The sequence below is a fragment of the Perissodus microlepis genome, chromosome 6 (assembly GCF_051167445.1).
Source record: "Perissodus microlepis isolate ML-2025 ecotype Zambia chromosome 6, ASM5116744v1, whole genome shotgun sequence".
NCBI lineage: Eukaryota > Metazoa > Chordata > Actinopteri > Cichliformes > Cichlidae > Perissodus > Perissodus microlepis.
The window spans coordinates 31626198-31646967 of record NC_140466.1 but is presented as its reverse complement, the minus strand read 5'-3'; the positions used below and the strand labels follow the sequence as shown (position 1 = coordinate 31646967).

Genomic DNA, 20770 nt, shown 5'->3' with positions numbered 1-20770 from the left:
TTTTTAAAAATATTTCGTCACGTCATTATGTGGGCCACAAGTAGATGTGACATGGGCTGTGAGATTGAGACGCAGGCATTAGAGCCTCTCAGTGCGTGTTTTGTTCCAGCGTGGAATTACAAAAAATAGAGAGTGAACAGCCTAACATATGAAACAGGAAGACTGCTGTGTAATCCCTTCATTTCAACAAAGTAAATGTATTCTGAATACCACCTTTTTAAACGGTAACTGTAAGACAATACAGTTACTCATATTTTGTATTTTAAATACCAGTGTTACTGCCCAACACTGGTTGTAGGCTTTCTTGTAGTCCAGGCGGTTTCTCTGGTCGTAAGAGTCCTGGTGTGCTGCTTTATCAACCAGGAGCTTGAGTTTGGCCTTTGGTGTTTCCAAAACATTTATTGGCAGTGGTCATGTACTGAACCCACTTAGCTTTGCTACTATGATGGCTGACCAAGCGTCCATGGAGTGCTGTTGCGTCTGTTGCTTGAGGAAATGCCCTGCCCTAATTCCCATCACTGCTGGGACTTCATTCTGCTGTGATGGGGGACCAGAGTCTAATTGTCAAATAACAGAACTGAATTCTGTATATCAACAACTCCTGTTCAATTTCTTCTAATCTCTCCTTACTGAACTACTAACTAGACTGTAAAACTCTGTCAGAGAGCACATCTAACGGTTGAAAAGCCTCTAAGCAAGCAGAAAAAAATTTAAGCACGCAAAATGTAAATATGGTATTAAGTTATTTTATTAAGTGAAATGACTGGAACATTTATTGAAACAGACTCAGAATGAATGTAAAAGGCAAACTACACAGAGCTCAAATCAGCAACTATACACTTGGTTAAATTCATTTTCTTATATGACACAACTAAATATTTTATATTTATTTTTCTTCTCTTCAACTTCTCTCAAGCCTCTGTATTGTAAACAGAAAGGTCAGAGGTCGTGGTCACATGCAGTTCCCATGGAAACTGATTAACAGGTCTCTTGACTTTGTCCTGTCTGCCCTCCTTGATCATCAGCTGGACATCCTCATCGTCCAGGATACGAATAAGGTCACCATCAGGGTCGCGGTAGTTCAGGGCAATATCATCCACCTTGAAAACATTCCTGGAAGAGACGAGAAAACACTTCAATAATCAGTGTGTTTTTTTAGAGTATAAAAAATATTAAGCATATTCTACAGAAATAGAAAAAACTATTTGTGGGTGTTGTTAGTTCTTGTTGGCAGAAATTCTGAGAGATCAGCGACTGAGATTGTCTCAAAGCCAGTTAATTGCCTGGCTCATAACCCGTTTTACATTCAACTGGCAAATCTCATAAGGGCCATCCTATTCAAGCTGCAGCTGCACCCTGTATTGTCATCACTCATCTGCAAGCTACTTTGCAACCCACTACCACCCTAGCTCCTCCCAGCTATGCTCCATATTCCATGTATATGGATGGAAGTGTGAAAAAATCCCAGAACAGAGCCATATCACCAAATATAAATGACTGCAGTTGGACTAACAACCACATTTTGTTATGATTCAGTGTTATCAGTGTTTGTGTTTTATGTGTGTGACTCCTCCCACCAGAAACGGCTTTGGGTTTGGGTTTTTCCTTTTCTCTCTTAGGGGGTGGACACCTGGGAGTGGCTGCTGAGTTGTCGGGTGGAGTTTGTTCCTGTCCTAGGATTGGATAATTGGATGATCACCCCCCAGTAATTAACCACCAGATGACACCCCCCTGGCCCCCTCCCTCCTAGCCTCCACCATCCTCCACCACCAGCCTGTGTTTTCCAGTTGTTGATACTTAGAGTGCCTTTGCAAATTGATTCGCAAGTTTAACCTCATTTGTGTGTCTGGCGTTAGAGCCTTGATCTTGTAAATCGTTGTAAATAGATTTGTATATATTGTATATTGTGTATATATTGTTCCCTGCAGCAGCCTGGTAGGTGTGAGAAGCCATTTTTGCTGACTCAGTTTTCTCCTGGTTTTCTTTTAGAATGTTTGGGAGGTGAACTGTCTTTTGGTTGGATTTCTTTTGTATAGGGAAGCATAGGGACCTTTTTAGGGAGTTTTGTTTATTATTTTGGCATTGCTCACTGCTGAAGCAAATAAATAGCTGCTTAGCACTTTAAAAGGTACTATTGTTTTTGCTCTTTCTTGGGTGGTGCATGAGTGGGGGCCAATTTCTTGCTGCGTTCAATGCACGCCTAGATTTAGAATGTAACAGAATAAAACAGTCTTGAGATAAAATTGCTGTTGATACCTTAGGAGGCCCATTTTCTGAGCTTCCGTGTTGTACAGCGCTGGCATCTGGCTTTTCTTTTCCTACTTCCTGTCTTCTTGTATGTAACCAACACCCTTTCCTCCCTATCCTTATTCTCTCCCTCCCTTTTATCAGTGCTAAGCCATATTAAAACTCAAGACCAGGGTCTCATCCATCCTACTCCAGGGCACAATAGGCCTGAACACAGAAAAACAATAATGAGCAGATAAGCGGCGGAAATGAACTGATTATGAATGGGGAGGGCTAATAATCATAGCGTTCACATATCTAAATTACCAGATAATGAGAAATAGAGGGAGAGGGAGAATGAAAGAGAAAAAGACAGATAGCGTAATGAGCACATGTATCCGGTGATGTTGCTGAGGAAAAGATTGCAAGAGAGGGGACTTTGAGGTCCCACAGGAACTAATTTGATGAGTGGTGAAGATTGGCAACTGGCAATTTGCAGGTTTGCAGTGCACAATGACTAAATATGTTCCCCCTCAGGGCAGGTCGGTGAATTAATGGATTCATACCCATCGCTGTTTGTTGTGGAATTTCATTTTAACTCACAAAAAATGAAATGCTGAAAGCGTGCTCACAAAGGTCAGCAATCAGCATAGTTCATCAGTACATGCTGGAAGAAACATCAGATATGGAAATCTGCTCAATTTTGCATGGACAAAAGCTTAGATTTGTAATGTAAATTGCAATCTTTTAACATCTAATTGCTCATGTAGAAATAACCAAAACAAGTGGTGTTTTTTTTAATTCAGAAAAGAATTTGGAAGAATATTTGATATAAGAATATTTATGTGAATGCATGTACAGTATGGTTCATGTTTCTGTGCAAAGAGAGTTTACTGAAACTGTTTATGAATTAAAGCAGTCCAGAATTTTAATGGAATAAAAAGCAGTTGGATCTGGGATCACATTCATACAATCTTTAGTAAACATCATGAAAACATTTAATAAACTGCAACATATAAACTATGACTATGTGAGAGAGAACCAGAAGTAATTTGCTGTTAGATCCTAATCAATCATTTTCTAATGTCTGTCATAGTTAATGAAGTCCGTGCTGTTGTGCCACGTGTGTAAAGGAGTGCAATCCTCCTGCTGTGGATGGTTTCTGTTGCAATTTCTTGCCGCTGGTATGCAATAAACTCAGAAGAAAAACTGAATCAGATTATAGTCATTGATGCTGAATCCCTTTAATTTCATCTTTCACAATTTTCACTGGAGTAATAGTAAAGCTGAATTAAATGTCCCAGTTCAATTCAATTTTATATATGTGTGTGTGTGTGTGTGTGCATGTGTGTGTGTCTGTGTGTGTGTGTGTGTGTGTGTGTATTACATTGTAAAGTAAAGCTCCTAAAAATCTGTTTAGACTTTTCTCTAACAATCAGATCTTGTTAGAGATCCTTGGCCAGCACTTGGTGATACTGGGGAAGAAGAACTCCCTTTTAACAGGAAGAGACGTCCACCAGAACCAAACTTAGCTTCTGTAATATTCCAGACCAACACTGAATATAAATATATAGACGTATTTAGGAGTTATAAGATGCGCACATGATGCATCAATAGACCAGTAAGACCTCAGTGCAAATGTAAACAGCTGAAAACAGCATGAACGTCTCCTTTAACAGTATTCACAAGCTTTAACCAAGTAAATCATTATCACATTTTAGAAGGTGTGGTAATTTGCTTACATGTGTGAAGTTGCTCACAGTAATTTCTCCCTCAGCGCCGATGCTAATCTTTCCCATATAGGTGTAAATGCAATAAGGGTGTGGCTTTTTTATGACCTAAAATCCAGCACTACTACAACACTGAGAGCAGATTACTGAGGAACTGAGGATAGTTTTACCTCATGCGAGACAGCAGGTCCTTGTATGATGGCTGGATGCTGAGGTCCTCTTGTACACACACATCTCTGTTAAAGAAGGAACACACAATTCTCTGATTAAAGCATTTAGAAAACTGAAGGCCTAAAAATCAATATACACAATGCTAATAGGAGAGATTCACTTTTACATTATGTCGCCTGCAACAATAAATTCAACAAATTCACAGTAACAAATTCAATCCAAGGTTTTTTGTTGGATTTTGTTACATCTGAAATCTGACTGAAGGGGATTCAAATCCCTCCACAAAGCTGAAGTGAGAAATGCAGTATTCATTTTCTTTTAACTTCAAGAACAAATGTGCAGGATTTAAGGGATGTAATTGTACAAATAGAAGACAGTGCTATATATTAGTGTACGATCACCTGTAATGACTAACTGTAATGTTTTCATTACCTGATGGCTGACGCTAACATTTGATGTTAGTCATCTGAAGCCATTAAAGCCTCAAAGTATAAAATTAAAGGAAACCTATTAATGTTTTTAATTTTTTTTTTTTCAGGATTATACTCAAGCAGCTTTGCATGATTCACAGTTTGAAATAATCCTTATTTATCTTATCCTGGGCCTCGGTGTATCCCTCAGTTCATCCACTGTCTGAAACAAGCTGCTTATCTACCTTTAAGCCAATATTCTTGTGATTCATTTGAACCGTAATTTGCATATATCTGTGGTGATCATATGAAGGATCTCTTCTCACTGGCATGATACTGTTTCAAGAGTAACATATAAATAAACAATGCGTTTAAAACCTGAAATCTAATCGCACACGATATCGTCTTAGCTCACTAAAGTCAGACAGACCTGGTGTCGACTCCAGAAGGGGTGAGCAGGAAGCAGCGGAGACAGCTGTATGTGTGGCCTCCACTTTCACCTTCAGAGTCACTCTCAGGGAGGGGTTTAATAATCTTCACAAAGGTTTCTGGGAAGATACCGGTCTGATTGTTTACTGTACCCTGAAGGAGAAAAAAAAAGAACAAGAGGAAGAAGCGCATAAAGAAGAGGAAGCAAATGATCAAAAGATGAGCGAACAAATGAATTATGTCTCAGAGGATGGAGTGATAGGGGACTGATGATTAGACAAGGTGATGATTTAAAGGAGAGAAAGAGAAGAAAGCAGCATGGAAGTGCATCTGGAGAGACGTTTTCCCGACTAATTAGCGTGTTCATAATATGCTGCTGATGTTGGAAGCACTAAACACAATCATACAGCCTTTTTACTACACCCCTGGTGTCTCACTGTGTTACTCTGCAGAAACACATACAGAAGCTGTTTCAAAAAGCATCCAGCACTTTCACACATTTATTGTAGAACAAGGAAGCAGTATTATGTGAAAAAAAAAAGCCTTTCATTGTAACGCGCCGAAATCACAACTTTGGATCAAGTACAATGATGATAACACCCAGTCTGTCCTGAAAAGTTGTATATTCAAACCTCTTTAGTCAGCTGACTTGTATGTTATCTAATGGGTGTGAATTTAATAAAAATGGAGCATTTGTAGTATCTTGTGTTGCAACTTTAAAGCAATTGATAAAAGTTAAGTTAAAAAAATTAGGATCTGAAGACAGAACATCCAGATAATCATTTTGTTTCTATCACAACTTCACGTGCTTCTGAGGTCCGTGGAAAAGGGCAAAAGTCTAGAGAGCTTGAAAGAGGTTGTAGTTGTAGAACAACTTTGCTGCTTGATCATTGTGGTTCATCCTGCAGCCTGCACCTGGATTACCAAATCATTACTTTGGAGGAGGCTGTAAAACTTTATGCCCTGGCTTCATTTCAGGAAATTACATAATAATCAATGAACATTTATGGGCAGAACATTTTTTCTAATACACCCCAAATACTGACTGTCCCTTTAATTTGATCTTTATACTGTGGGTGTGGACGGAGCTTCAGCCTCTTCCAATTCAGAGCAATGAATCTATGTAATCATTAGCCATTGTTTTTTTTATGAGGATTAAAAGAGGCTAGAAAGGAAAACGGCATGTGCTTTATTTCTACATTCAGTAAAAACAGATCACCATTCAAGAAATACATATATCCTTATATACTCACTTGATAATCTTATTGCAAGTTAATGTGCTTAAATAGTTGAGCTTAGTCTTTCTTAAATTGTAGTAACAGTACTCTAAGTACTATGAAGTACTACAAGAGGTACTTTTACTTTATTGTGACCTTTTGAAGTCTTTATTGAAAAAAATGACAGAACTGGTTGGTTAGTTGGTTGGTTAGTTGGCTGGTTGGTTAGTTGGTTAGCAGGAATAAGGTTAAAAAACATGGACAAAAAGTCACTGATATGCAATCATGTGAAAAGAAAGTTCACACAGAAGTTGTTTGGCACTTTACTGCTGTTGAGCAGTCAGATGTGTGTTTACTCAATGTGAAGAAGGAAAAACATCATATCTTTAGGCAGGAAATTATGGGACCCATCAGTCTGGGAAGAATTACTGTATGAGGCCATTTACAAATTATTTGAAGTTTATAAATCTACAGGGAGAAAGATCTTTCACAAATTAAAAATATTCAGGACAGCTGCCAATCTTCCCAAGGGTGGACAACCCCCAAAGATTTGCTCTTTTTTTATTTTAGCAAAAATATTCTTCAATTTTGAGGGATTCTTGGCTCTTCAATACATTGAAAGTGGTAAGATTAATCAAAAAAAATCTGATTACCACTAATTGGATTACAAACCCATCTAAGCTGATATTGTCCCTAGAATAGATCGTGTTGAAACAAACCTGGATCCTGCTTTGTGTCATTTTCTTCAGACTCTGTAGACGTACTCTCTGTTGTAAGTCACTCGATAGAAGTCACTGGTCACTGCAGTCATTGGCTGAGTATGTTCTACTACCAGCGTACTTCCAGTTCTCCTTAAAGTCAAAGCTGACGACCAGTCCAAGCCTGCAGGCTTCTTTCTCTGCATCAACACTTCACAGCTGCTCGCTCCTATCACTCTCCTTTCAGTTGGCCGCTGAGCAGCACTGTCGCAGCAGCTAGTGATGAAGTCTGTTTCTCATTGGCAGCTTTGCATCCGCTGGATTTGTCAGTTTCCAAAACTGTGGTTTCACTCTGGTGTGTTTGAAATGTTTACCTTGACGCACCAGTATGCCAGTTGGATTTGTCACGTTTTCCACCCACATCCACTCTGTCCACTGACTAACTCTATGCACTCAGTCAACTTTTCACAAGTTGTAAGTGTTGCATTAACCTCACCCCCCATCAAAAAAAACAAAAAACAAAAGACATGCTACTAGTGTGGATAACAGCGTTGCCAAAAAAGAACAAAGCCTCAGCATTTTGCAGTGTTGCATAAGGACAAATAGATTATGTTTTCTGTTACTTTTTTTTTTCTATCTCTTTAGAAAGCTGGGGGCAGGTTAAGTTCATCCTCCTCCTCCTCTGTGGTGATTCTCTTCCCTCTCCCATCAGGGCAGCTTCCACCTCCTTTCTCTCTCCCACTCACCCAGCGTCGTTCTCACATCTCGACACCTCACACAGTTTTATCAAGCATGTTTCTTTACCTTTTTTTTCTTGACCTTTTTTTAAGTACTCACAAAGTGAGTGATGAAGAAGAATTACTATGACATCTATTTGCCAGCAGCCATATTCCAGCATTGCATTTTTTTAAAAAAAATGCAGAGTATTAGATAAAAATATCCACTTGTGCACGACTCATACATACAAACAGTGAAAACTAGAGCAGAGCTTCTCCAATCACACCAGGGAAGGCACTCTGTGGTCACCGTAGTAGGCTGATTCCGAGTAGGATGTTGTCAATCTTTTTTTTAAATGATTGTTTTCATTATAGTTTAACTGACTGGACTACTCGACTCTGATTTGCCACAGAGCTGGCTCTTTATCCTCTGCAGTTAAAAAAGGCCTAGTGAAAACATTTTAAAAATATGTAAAAGACAAATAAATCAAACCAAATCAAAAGATTATTGTAAAGCAGCAGGTCCATACAAAGCATTGCTCATAGTTGTTATTCTAGATCTCAGATTGGGCTGAACTCTTTGTGGATACTAGTGGATACATATTACAAACCTGGCACATCATTTCTTTATCATTTCAGATTTCGACATACTCAGACCAAATAATAAAGGAATAAATAAATCGACAAATAGGCAGATGTGCATGTCTTTCAATCATGGCAGTCTGCAAACATGGACACTGTCATGGCTTGCCATGTTCGCGGTTTTTCTTTGTTTTCTGTTTTTTGTTTACATTTACACATTTCCTGTCACACATGTCTAGAGACCAGTGGCAATCCTCAAAACTGTGTACACGCTGGAAGCAATTTGAAGCGACGGGGCAACAAGAGACAAGAGAAAGTGAGTGACATTTGATCATTTAAGTGACTGCAGGTGGAAAAAGTGCCGGTGAGGAGAAGTTGGTGGGACCCATGATAAACTCTTCGCAACTTCCAGGTGAATAACTGAAGCAACTACCAATGACAATGAAGAATACTGTTAATTGACATATGAAAGGCTGATGTCCTGCAGGTTTTAGATATCACCCTGAAACCACACATGAATCAAATGATTAGTTCATTACCAGGCTTCTGGAGAACTTCAAGACATGTTGAGGAGGTCATTTAATCATTTAAATCAGCTGTGTTGGATCAGGGACACATCTAAAACTTGCAGGACACCGGCCCTTGAGACCTGGAGTTCCCCCACCCCTGTGTTAAAGGGTCACCTATGAAACAAAAACCCAGAAAAGCTGCAAGCAAACAGCTGTTAGCTTCAAAGCGATGTGTTACCAGCAAATCACTTCCAAAGTGTACGAGGGTCTAACAGTATCTGTACGACAGAAGAACATGTGAATCCCATGACGGTTTCACGATTGCTTCCTAGAGCAGGGGTGGCCAACTCCAGGCCTCAAGGGCCGGTGTCCTGCAGGCTTTTGATATCACCCTGGGTCAACACACCTGAATCACATAATTAGTTCATTACCAAGCCTCTGGAGAACTTCAGGACATGTTGAGGAGGTCATTTAGCCATTTGAATCAGCTGTGTTGGATCAAGGAAACATCTAAGACCTGCAGGACACCGGCCCTCAAGGCCTGGAGTTGCCCACCCCTGTCCTAGAGCTTACTGGCTGTCGTTAGATGAAATCCACTGCAAGGAGTCTTCTGCACCAAAAACATCCACATTTTTTGTATGTTTGTTACACTTAAATGTTTCAGATCATCAAACAAGTTTAAATATTAGACAAAGATAACACAAGTCAAACTAAATACAGTTCATAAATGAAAGTGCTTGTAATTATATAAGGGGGAAAAAATCCAAACCTACGTGACCCTTCGTTAAAAAGTGATTGCCCCCTAAACCTAATAACTGGGCCATCCATAGCAATGAAGTATTTGCAATAACTGGCAATGAATCTTTTACAGTGCTGAGGAGGAATTTTGGCCCACTCATGTTTGCAGAATTGTTGTAATTCAGCCAAAGTTGAGGGTTTTCGAGCATGAACCACCTTTTTAAGGTCATGCCACATCATCTCAATCAGATTCTGGTCAGGACTTTGACTAAGCCACTCCAAAATCATTGTCCTGCTGCAGAATCCTCCAGTACACTTCAGCTTGAGGTCACAAACAGATGACTGTTTGTAAACAGCAGAATTCATGGTTCAGTTATTACAAGTCTTCCAGGTCCTGAGGGAGCAAAACAGCCCCAGACCATCACAGCACCATATTTTACTGTTGGTATGATGCTCCTTTTTGTTGTTTAAGGGTCTTTTGTGACCTCTTGGATGACATCATTGCATAACCTGTTTACCAATTACATTAGGGCAATTACATTACCAATTACATTCCTTTTTGCCCTCAAAACAAATCAACCTGACTTTCAGTCAGCTTGATTTGAGTGAATTCAGCTTTGAGAGCAGAGCTGCCTGTAAGCGCATGAATCTACTGCAACGCTCGCCAAGCAGGCACTCGCATCTACAATGGCTTCTTTGTGCATCTAGCTGCTGAGTTCTACGCGCGCGTTATTGATTTTGAGGAATTTGACTGCACAAGTGCCAAAATATAATTCCATATAAATATACATGTTCGTATATTTACTGGAATATATCTGTGCACACAGTCCGGGCAAACATTAGAACAGTCTGCGGGACTCAGATGTGTGTAAAACTAAAATATCTCAGTCTTTTGTCCATCAGTTTTGTCCATCTTTTGGAAGAGGTGCTGGACAACTGGAAAGTGGATGTGTGTGCATTTATTTAGGCTGCAGTCTCTCTCTGTTCTCCTTACTTTCTTATCCTGCCTATTTTTTATCTACTAAGTTAAAAGCAGACAACCATCACTTAACCATTACTTTCTTTCTCTTCTTCACTCTTCTTCATAATTGTATTGCTCATTTTCCCTCTCTTGATGTTTCCCTAATTCCATCTCTCTTCATTGCTCCACTCTGATCTTTAGCTCTTCTATTTTTAATCCTCACTTTTCCCAATATACTCCCAATGAAGACACCACCTCTTTCAACGTAAAAAAAATCTCCTCTTCTTTTCTTACATCTCATCTCCACCTCCACCTCTTCTTTATTTTCCCACCCCTCCCTCTCACTCTCCATCCAGCTTTCTCAGGCTTCCACTCTCCCACTCTTTTGCTGCCTCTCTCCTTCTCCACCTTTCTCTCTTTCTCTCGTCCCTCTCATATTCTCGCCCTCTTTCTCTCTCCGTTCTTACCTCCAGCCAGTCGACATTGACTCGTCGCAGCAGGAAGATCACCTCTCCCTTCTTCAGGTTCAACTCCGCCTTGCCGTTGCCGCGAAACTCAAACATCGCCTGAGAAACACACACGCACATATACACACCACAAAAGAGAGAGTACACACACACCCACGCACACACAAAGTCAGTGAGAGAAAAGAGGAGCGATTTAAAAGAGCTTACGGATTCAACACAAAGAAGGAACAATGACGGGTAAGACACTTTTTGCATGTGTATAATTAAGAGAGGAGAGAGCGAGAGAAAGAAGGGACGCTAGAACAAAAATTAGCCTGAAGATGATAATATTTTTGAGCAGAAAAGATATGTGATAGAAAGAAAGTGAAGTTGTGAGGCTAAGAAGAGTTTTAAGGTATGTTTGTGTAAGAGAGAAATAAAGCACAGGAATGAGGAAAGGAGGGCTGCCGAAGTAGCAGTGTTCTTGCTGATACTGGTAAATATGTGTAAGCCTGTCAAACTCTACATGTGTGTGTGCTAACACTGCAGCTGAGGATCAGTTCCAGTAACAACTATTATATATTTATGGAATTTTGAGAATCAGAAATAAAAGTGTGACAAACGCTTGCATCCAAGGTTAACCATTTTTATAGATGCCTATTTTTTCTAATCTAGAAAACATTTATGTACTATGCCTGCATGTGGCACCGTTTACATAACATATGATATACAGTGTCTGTAGTCACTTCTACAAGCGTGAGTGTGTGTAGGATGAAGTCAAAAGCTGGTACGAGGACATTGGAAAACTCAAAAGTTATACAGCCTGAGGAGGCGCCACACTGCAATGTAAAGGTGTGTGTGTGTGTGTGTGCGTGTGTGTGTGTGTGTACATGTGTGTGTATGAAGGGGTGGCTAGATACTCGACTGTCCTAGTCTGCATCAATGCGTGTGGAATAAAAGCCTCCCAAAGTTGAATTTGCATTTTAAGTAGAACTCAGTAGAGTCATTATCGGGGCTCTACACCTATTCCCATCCTTTTGCTAAGAGACTCCTCAAACACACAGATGACAAACAGTCTATTACACACACGCACATTGTGTAATACACAACGACAAACATGCACACACTCAAACTACAATAATCTTTTACTAATACTTGTTCTGTATTAATCTGGAGTGTGCACTCAAATACACAACATTCTTGTTGGTGTACCGCGCACTCCCATTAGCATTCACGCCCCACACGCGCGTGGATGCTAATGGGGAAGGGGACGAGGGAGGGAGCTGGTGTGGTGGTGGGGTTAGAGTGAGAGACAATGGGAGGAAAGCCATTACATGAGGGAGTGAAAAATAACAAATACAATTTGGAGAATCAGAGAGGTTGGGAGCGATTGAAAAAAGAATGCAGAGCGGTTACATCAGTGGGAGGGAGGTGAAGATGAGGAGGAGGAAGAGGTGGAAAAAGAGGAGGAGATAAGAAAAGTTAAAGTTAAGCAGAGGCACGGTGCTGGGGAAGGCAGTGAGTGAGTGATGGAGTGAGACAGCGAGTGAGTAGGGAATCTCTGTTTTTTCGTACTTCATGATTTGACAGGACGTGAGAACTAGGCTGCTGAGGGATGTAAGATTGAGCACATGTGTGGACAACAGAGGTAACGCTCTTGTAAATTCACAGTGATGTGTCACATGTGCTGCCTCCTGCACACCATCCGTGCAGCTCTCTGACATAAGTGAATGGAGGATTTCCAGTTATGTGTTCAACCTGATCCTCCTGACACACTGAGAGAGGTTCATGTCTGTCATGTTTTGTTTTTAAATTTGGTGCTTTGCAAGTAACATCACCAATTCCAGCTAATCTGTGATCTTTTTCTAGGCATTTTGGCCGTTTCTCCACACGTAAACTATGATTTAGGTCATTGAAAATGGAGATGTTATAAATCCCTTTCATGTAGTGGTAACAGAAACTTTTGTCTTGCAACATCAAAGGTGCCTTATGTTCTTTTTGACACCAGTTCATTATGTTTCGAAGCATATGATTGGCCAAGATTTCTGTTCAGTTAGATTTATATTTGTTGGCCTGCTCTTAATATTGTTTGTTTGTTTTTGGATATTTACATTTTCATGAGGCCATTTTTTCCAAACGAAAGCTGAAAATCCCCGTTTTAAAAAAATACCTGAGTGAATGGAGCTTTAATCAAGAATCACAATAAATGCTAACGCTATGTTGTCTACTGGATGTGTAAAAGCAGCTGTTTACCAACATGCTAGCTTTGACATGTTCGCATGGCGTGCGCGACACTCCTGCCAGAGACACAAATCCCCTTTGGGGCCATCCTGGTCAAAAAGGAATAACTACCTGCTGTGTTGAACCCTTGTGACAAGGGAGCAGCTGAAATTAGCTTCTTCTTTATGGTCTGTATGGAGTATGCATGTTGTTGCACTCCCCCAAGTGGCCAAAAATATTACTGCAGGTTCAAGACGTTTTGAACTGGTTCCTGTGGTAAGTACATAGTATACTTGAATATCCCAGTATTCCTTTTTAAACAGCAAGAAACCAGTCAACTTGAGTTAACCACATACAGAGATGGTAATATGAATAGTGACTGTAAATAAATACATGCTGTAAGCTGTAATCAAAAACAACAGAAAGTGCAGAGTGCACCACCTAAATTTAAATTCAGGTGGTGTTTTTGTAATTTCCTTCATGGATGTCACTCCTGCGATGTTTGGAAATCCCATTTTGACCACTTGCAGGCACATCTGCAGAGCAAAGTGGATCTCCTTAAACCACATTAAAAGTGAGCGTTTAACTCAAATTGCACTGAACGTACTAGCTCACGACCTCAGGGAGTAAGAGTACAGCACGCTCGTAACAGTCTGACCTGGCAGGGCAAGTTCTGTTTCACAACGCAGCAAGCATATCCGTGCATGCTTCTGGTCACGCTGCTGACCTGATGCACCACCTTCTGGTTTGAGTGATGTGGGTGTGAAAATAATAGCCACAGATCTAACTTTTGTCACCATTCAATCCTGTCTGTGCAAATCCATAGAGAAACAGAACAAAACAGGAGTGATCTAAAAACCAGTACAAGCACCAGAAGCTATGAGCTATCCACAAGTAGACTACACTGAAGTGTTAACAGACACAATCACTCAGCCTTTTGGTCACACCTGATATAGCCTGCATTAGAAACTTGGTGTGTAAATCCTGAATTTTACTTTCTGTGTCTGTGTCCAAATCTGAGTGTGAGTGTGAGTGAGTGCACGTGTGTGCTGCATGTGTGTCCACAGAAAATGAGACGCAGACTGGTGGCAGATTAATGAAGCTGGGGAGAGAGGGAGCTGGCTGGATTAACAATCCACTGAGATTACCCTGACCCTGAGGACACGTGCACTTTGAATTTGGGGCTGCTATTTTTAATGCATTATTCCAGACGCTGTTTTTATTACAGCGTTGACCCGCCGCTGCCTGTAATTTATACATGATGGGACAATGTGTTGGAGATGATAAGCTGGTATCTGTAGCACAAACACAAAATATGATGTGACAAACCAATTCCCCATCTTTCTGCACCTCTTTTCTCTCTCTCCAAAGCAGCGCCAGCTTTATTCCGCCTCTTTATCCTTTTACTTCTACTTGTCATTTTCCCTTTATCTCTGTTTCAGCCTCTTTCATCCAGAGACTCCTTTCTGTTTTTAAACTATGTCCCTCTGCGTCTCCATTAATAATTTAGCCTTCGAATCAAGTCGTTAGCTTGATGAGTGTAAACTACGAGTTCTCATTGTTGGTAAGATTGGGCTGCGCATAGACATATGACTAAGTGTTAGATGCAATAAACGTTATGATGGTGATGTTAGTCGTTGTTAGCATTTATGGGAGCTGGGTGGGAAGAATTTGTCCTCAATGTTATCCTGAGAGGCACACAGGAGGAAATCAAAAGGGGTTCAGTTCAAGCCCCCAGCAATCATTAGCAGAGCTGAGCTTTGAGGTGATTTTAGCAATGTGATGACACTATGATCATGTGATGCCAAATGACCCAAAAAGATTGTCTGCCATACAACTCCGTAACAAAATGACCACCGGACTCTTTATCTGGCCAGTACAGTGAATTTTAGAAAGACTGTAAGCCTTAAGGAAGTAAGCTTTCATACATTTATAAACATGTAGTTTTTTCTTCTATTAGCCCATTGTCTTATTCCACCATTCATTTAAGATTAAATTCCTCACAAAAAGAAAAGGAATCAGCTCCTCCCCCCAGCAGTGACATCAATAGAGGCAGAACTGAAAGCAGTCAAAGCATCCGTCCCTTAAAATCTGTCTTTCCTAATGTATCACAAGACACATTAGTGGTGAAAAAAAAGACTTCCTGATGTCCTTCTCTGTGTCATTTCTTGTTGTTCAACAGCCATGCAAAGCAAACTATAAGACCGTAGAGTCTCGTCTTTGTCTACACACACGCTACTTTCATTATCGTGCGCCGATGGTTGGTGTTGGTACACCGCACAGCGAAAAGCTGGTCTCTAAATGTAGTCGCACAGCCCTTGGGTTCAGAAAGCCACAGGGGCAATCATCCAGTACAATTAGTCTTTCACTGACCCCGCCTTAATGAGCTTGTTAAACCCTCAGCTCGTTAGTGTGGCAATAGGGAGGATGATGCTTAATGGAAGTGTCTTTTTTAAATGGATGCCCCATTTCCTAGAAGGCCTGGGGTGAAGGATTATAGTAGAAAACATGTCTTTTTATACATATAACAATGGACACAGGTTGCAGAGGTTGAGTGTGTGTGTGTGTATATAGTACTGTGAAAAAGTTGACACCCCTCATTTCTTTATATTTTGCTTCCAATGAGACAGACTTTGTTTTTGGTGTTGAGCGATAGTTCTCGAGGGTCTCTAACGGTCTTTCAAAGTGTCTCTTTGGACATTGGCTGCTTTTTCATTCATGTTTCAGTCCAGTTCTTGTACCTAACTATTCTCAGAGGAAAGTTCACTTTTTTATTAATTTGTTAAGTATAACAAAACACTGCAACTCAACAGAAGAACCAGTGTTCACAGCAAACTTAGCAAAGAACCAGTTAGAAATTGATTCTTTAGGCACTTTGTTATTTGCAGCAAGTCACAAATATTTTTTCCCCCATTTCTGAAGTTGATTCTATGGAAAATGCCAAAGACAGCACAGTCTGACTGGCATAAAATAATGTAGTTGAACTAATAAGGTGGAAGCTATACTTAAACTTGGCATATCTAAAGGAAGGAGCGAGACAACACTCGTATGGAGTGATAAATCCACATTTGAAATGTTCTGGAGAACTATTCTTGAAGCCTATTTGGACAAATTATAAAAACATTTGCTGAAGAGAGTTCAGGCTGTATTAAAGAATAATGGAGGTCACACCAAAAATTGACCTTTAAGCTTGTTAGTAATGCACAAACTCGGTTTTTAGTCTTTTTTTTCCTGTTTCTCAAATAATCAACACATTCATAAGTTAAAGACAATGTTTGCACTTGCTAGAGAGCAAGACCTTGAATCTCAAAGCGTAGATTGTTTTTCGACTTTCAACAGATTTCCACTGATGCAAAACTAGATTGATGCGAGTGATGGTGACAATGAGCGAGGTAATGGTTTCTGAACCGCTAGAACTTTGATTTTCATACTGTGACTCACCGTTAACATGTGGCTCACAGTCAAGTAACTGTTCAACGTATTGTTTACAGTATCTAATATGGCCTACATCTAACAGGCAGAAACACAACGTTGCTGACACATACTGTATCTGTACATAAACATTTCGGCACAGGCACACTGATAAAACCTGCTCTATGACACGATGGCACTTTGATATTTTCTAGTGTCTGGAATCAAGTCTCATAAATTCTTGGTTACTTTAACACATTTGTCACATTTTTGCCAGTGAAGATAAGCACTAACACTTCCTAATCAGTTTTTCATCTAAAATTGTAATTTCTGCCTTAACGGTCTTATCCCTCGATAAGGACCTCTTTGGTTTTTTATTTTCTAGTTTTATTGATATTTTTCCCACCCTTTGTGATTCTTTAATATATCTTTTTGCCTTTTTTATATCGTTTATCTATCTTTATTTCTTTCCCTAACTCAATTTTCAGATCAGCCAAATCATGCCACCAGTGTCTGCCTCGTTAAAGTCCTCCTAACGACGAGCAGCCTGTCCCGTTGACCTTGTCTGAAGCTCATAGTACTACAGCTGACAATTACTCATAGCAGTGTTTTGGGGCTAAGCCTGAGCTAATACTAAGTGGAGTGGAAAGAAGTGCTGCAGCGTAAACGCTAACACTTGTACCGGCTCTGCTGTGACAAATGCTGCGCTCTGCTCTTATCCATCAGGCTCAGGCTGGCCATTGATCATTGTTTGGACAGCCACTTTGGTGTGCTGGAAAACACACAGCAGGACACACACCAACACACACTAACGCACAGAGGAAGGATAAGCTTTTCAGCTAGAAAAGGAGAGAAAGCTAAAATAAATGTTGAGTAGGCTGGCAGCTTCATGGGTAGAGTACACCAGTGTTTTACTTTTGTGTGGGAGAGAGGGGAGAGAGAGAGAGAGAGAAGAGGAGAGAGTAAAATGGAGCTGCTTCTTTTAGTTTGGAAATAAAAGACCACTGGAGTGTGCAGAGAGAAATGCAATGTGTGTGCCTGCATCCTTTTTTCTGTGTCGAGCAAGGTTAGTAAAGTTAAATGCTTTTGAAAGGCGATATAGCACACAGAGTTCAAGAACTGAAACACACTTTGCCTGAGGACATGTACTCATATTACAGACTCCATACTGTGCAGACATAGCCGCTTACACAACCGAGCAAAGGTGTCTCTCTCTACAAAGTATTACAAATGATTGCGTCATCAAATTAGCTGACAGTGGATCGATTCAGCTATTAGTCAGTGCTGCTATTATGTCAGCTGTGAATATTTCAGTCTATCCCTAAATAACTTTAACTTGCTTCAACAGCTTCAGAGAAATTAATGGAACAATGGTGCGATATAGCCAAAGGGAGACACTTCAGGCGGACACAGGTAAAAATAAATAAATAAAGCCGCACATGATCTGTTTTCTTAACTGCTTATCCAGTCCTATAGGTGTGGTACACTCTGGACAGGTGACCAGTGATTTTAGAAATCTCTTTTCATGATTCACAAAATACTGACGCATGATGGAAAAAGGAAACGGTCATTCTATGGCGATGACTTTAGAAATAAATCTGCTCTGTAAATTAGACAGTAAATGAAATGTGAACAAACACCAATGAAGCCATAATGTTTTTGATTATCTTTCATTTTGCTGTAAATGCTGCTGCTGAGTATGAGATGAAACAGATTTGAAGAAAAAAGCCTTTAACAATATTTGCTGAAAAAAAAACATTTTTTTTAAACATTATTTTTTGACTTTTTAACTAACTTGCAACATCCCCATTTGATTTCCTACATTATTACATTATACTGACATTTACTTTGTACTGAAAGTTGGAGGTACTTCAATAAAAATATACTTCAATATCGCAGTATAATCTCCTTAAAAATGCACTACTTGGCATACATGTCCAAAACACAAAGTTTTAAAAATCAGATATATACATGTGTATTCTGGACAACAATTCTTCCATCCATCCATTCTCTTCTGCTTGTACTTATCAAGGTCACAGTGGGGGGGCTGCAGCCTATCCCATAGGGTGAGAGGCGGGGTACACCCTGGAGAGGTCACCAGTCTATCGCAGGGCTACAAACTGATGTAACTGATGTGTTATAGTCTTATTACTATTTTTTCATGAAGCTCCACTTCAGTGTGTGGCCACCATTTTCTGAAAATGCTTATTTCCATTGTTTTTCTTGGACGCTACTCAAGTAAATCAACCTTATTAACAGTTCAACAGTTCTGAAACAAACGGCTTTAAAGCTCATTTCCCTTTAAGGCAACTTTTTTTCCCGATTGTTTGCCCCTCAGAAGTAAAAAAGCAGGAGATTGATGCTTCTGCGCAAACTGGGGTTGTCACTATTTTCAAACCCGATACCAAAATCGAGGAAAATATGTGAGTCTCTCAAGATCCTTTCAATAGTGTGGAGCAAAAAGGGAAAAATTATGAGGCTGATAAAAAATGTAAACAATACTGATGAGATACTGCGACAATGCAAAAGTATTCAGCCACACCCCCTTTTATTTCCTGTTTTCCTGCTCCTAGTGACTTGACTCCATATTTTTGTTCCTGATCAGTTGTTAAGATGCTGCTGTTTCTGTATAGCTTCTGATAGACTTTTCCCAGCTTCAATTTGTGACTGTAAGAAAACTATAGTATGTTTTAAACACAAATAATTGTATTATCCTGTTATACTAACACTGAGGTTATAGACGGGAAGGACTGATACCATTTGCTTTCTAGCTCTAATCTAAACATTGTCACTTATTAATCAGCCACTAGCCACTAACATGGCTAACATTAACGTGTGCAGTCAGGTATAACTCTTTAAAACTTTAATGTTGTTGAAACCAGTGTTTTAATGACTTTGTGAAATTCCTCATAAAAACTAGGTTGACATTATTTTAGAGACTTCTCCAAGTTTGATCTGCAGCTGTTCACGTGTTCAGCTGGTAGTGAGGGGAGGGGCTGTGTACCTGCCTGTCTGCAGCATGCTGTGTGAAGTTGTGTGCTAGCTGTAGGACGCAAAGATGGAATTTTATCAATACTGTTGCAAATCACTACCTAATCCATTAATCAATTTTAGTACTGGTTAGTATTTGAGTATACATTTTTTGACAAAATCTACTGCCTGTGGTAGGCTTCAAACTGCACTAATAAAGGAGTACTTGTGCATTTTTACTAATAGTAGAATTTTGTTATTTAGAGGTATTATAACTATTGGTTCTGGTCTCCTTTAACATGCTGGTAAATGAAGTAACTTTTAGGATTAGATGACAAACAAAACTTACCTCATGAGAATAACATTTCTGCTGTGCAAATTTGCACAAACCAACAATACACGTACAAGAGATGAGATATTTTTACACACTGTAATGCAACCAGATGACAGAAGGGCTGTCCTCCATCAGTCTGACTGTACTATCAACATTTCTATTCCCACGCAAACAATATTAAGGCTCAACTGATTAACTGATTTTTTAAAATAGCCATTTAGACTCGCTGCTAGGCATTGGCATATCTGTGTCCTGCTATATTTTTGTGAGGATCATTCTGAATTGTAAGTCTTGAAAGTGAGGCCTCTCGTCACTTTTTGAAGGTTTTAATGGTTTGGAGGGATAAATATTATTAAAAAAACACAGTAGGAGTAAGATTAGATTTGGGATCTGGTGATCTTGGTTAAAGGGAATGAGTCAAACCAATATGAGCTCTTTTAGCGTAGAAGCCTGCATGTGCGTTCAAAATTCAGTCCAAGATTGTGCTGACCACATAAAGAATAAAAGCTCTTTTTTTTACCCTCATGGAGAGTTTAATTGGCAGGTCATAACTGCTTCATCCTCTGACCTGACCTCATGCCCAAATCTGCACACCAGCACCTGAACCACAAGTGCTCCACAACCTCCAAATCACACAGCTCCTAGAAAAACGACTTTAGAATATAAATGGGTTTCTCTTTCCATCATCAGCATCAGGGAGGAAGGTGTGGATAGAATGGAAATGAGAGGATGTGAAAGAGAGGAGGGGGGAGAGAGGGACGAGAGATGGTTGCAACCTTGGAAAGAGACAGACAAAGGGAGGGGCGAGGAAAAGGACAAAAGTTAAGGGATGCTTAAGGGGAGGGGTGTGGAAGGGAGGAGAAGAGAGTGTGGGAACAGGAGGTTAATACGAAAAGAGAAACGGATACAGAAATTAAAAAAGGAAGTGAAGCGAAGCAGGAACTATTGATGAGGTCAACAGCGTCAAGGGAGAATGGAAGGACAAAAGGCGCAGCACAACAT

The 20770-nt window shown here is 40.0% G+C and overlaps 2 protein-coding genes across 2 annotated transcripts in view; one reads left to right on the top strand and one right to left on the bottom strand.

Moving 5' to 3' along the window:
- Positions 1-730: 730 nt before the first annotated feature.
- Positions 731-20770, bottom strand: part of ncf4 (neutrophil cytosolic factor 4) — a 36752-nt gene continuing 16712 nt past the window's right edge. The window contains exons 7-10 of the mRNA XM_084932003.1: positions 10855-10953; positions 4968-5119; positions 4127-4192; positions 731-1113 (exon numbers count right to left, since the gene is read on the bottom strand). Coding sequence (XP_084788129.1) covers positions 912-1113; positions 4127-4192; positions 4968-5119; positions 10855-10953 — 519 coding nt within the window. The 3' untranslated portion in view covers positions 731-911. The remainder of the gene's footprint in view (positions 1114-4126; positions 4193-4967; positions 5120-10854; positions 10954-20770) is intronic.
- LOC146385993 (parvalbumin-7-like) overlaps positions 10940-20770 on the top strand; it is a 49253-nt gene continuing 39422 nt past the window's right edge. The window contains exon 1 of the mRNA XM_084932001.1: positions 10940-11091. Within this exon, the coding sequence (XP_084788127.1) occupies positions 11085-11091 (7 nt within the window). The 5' untranslated portion in view covers positions 10940-11084. The remainder of the gene's footprint in view (positions 11092-20770) is intronic.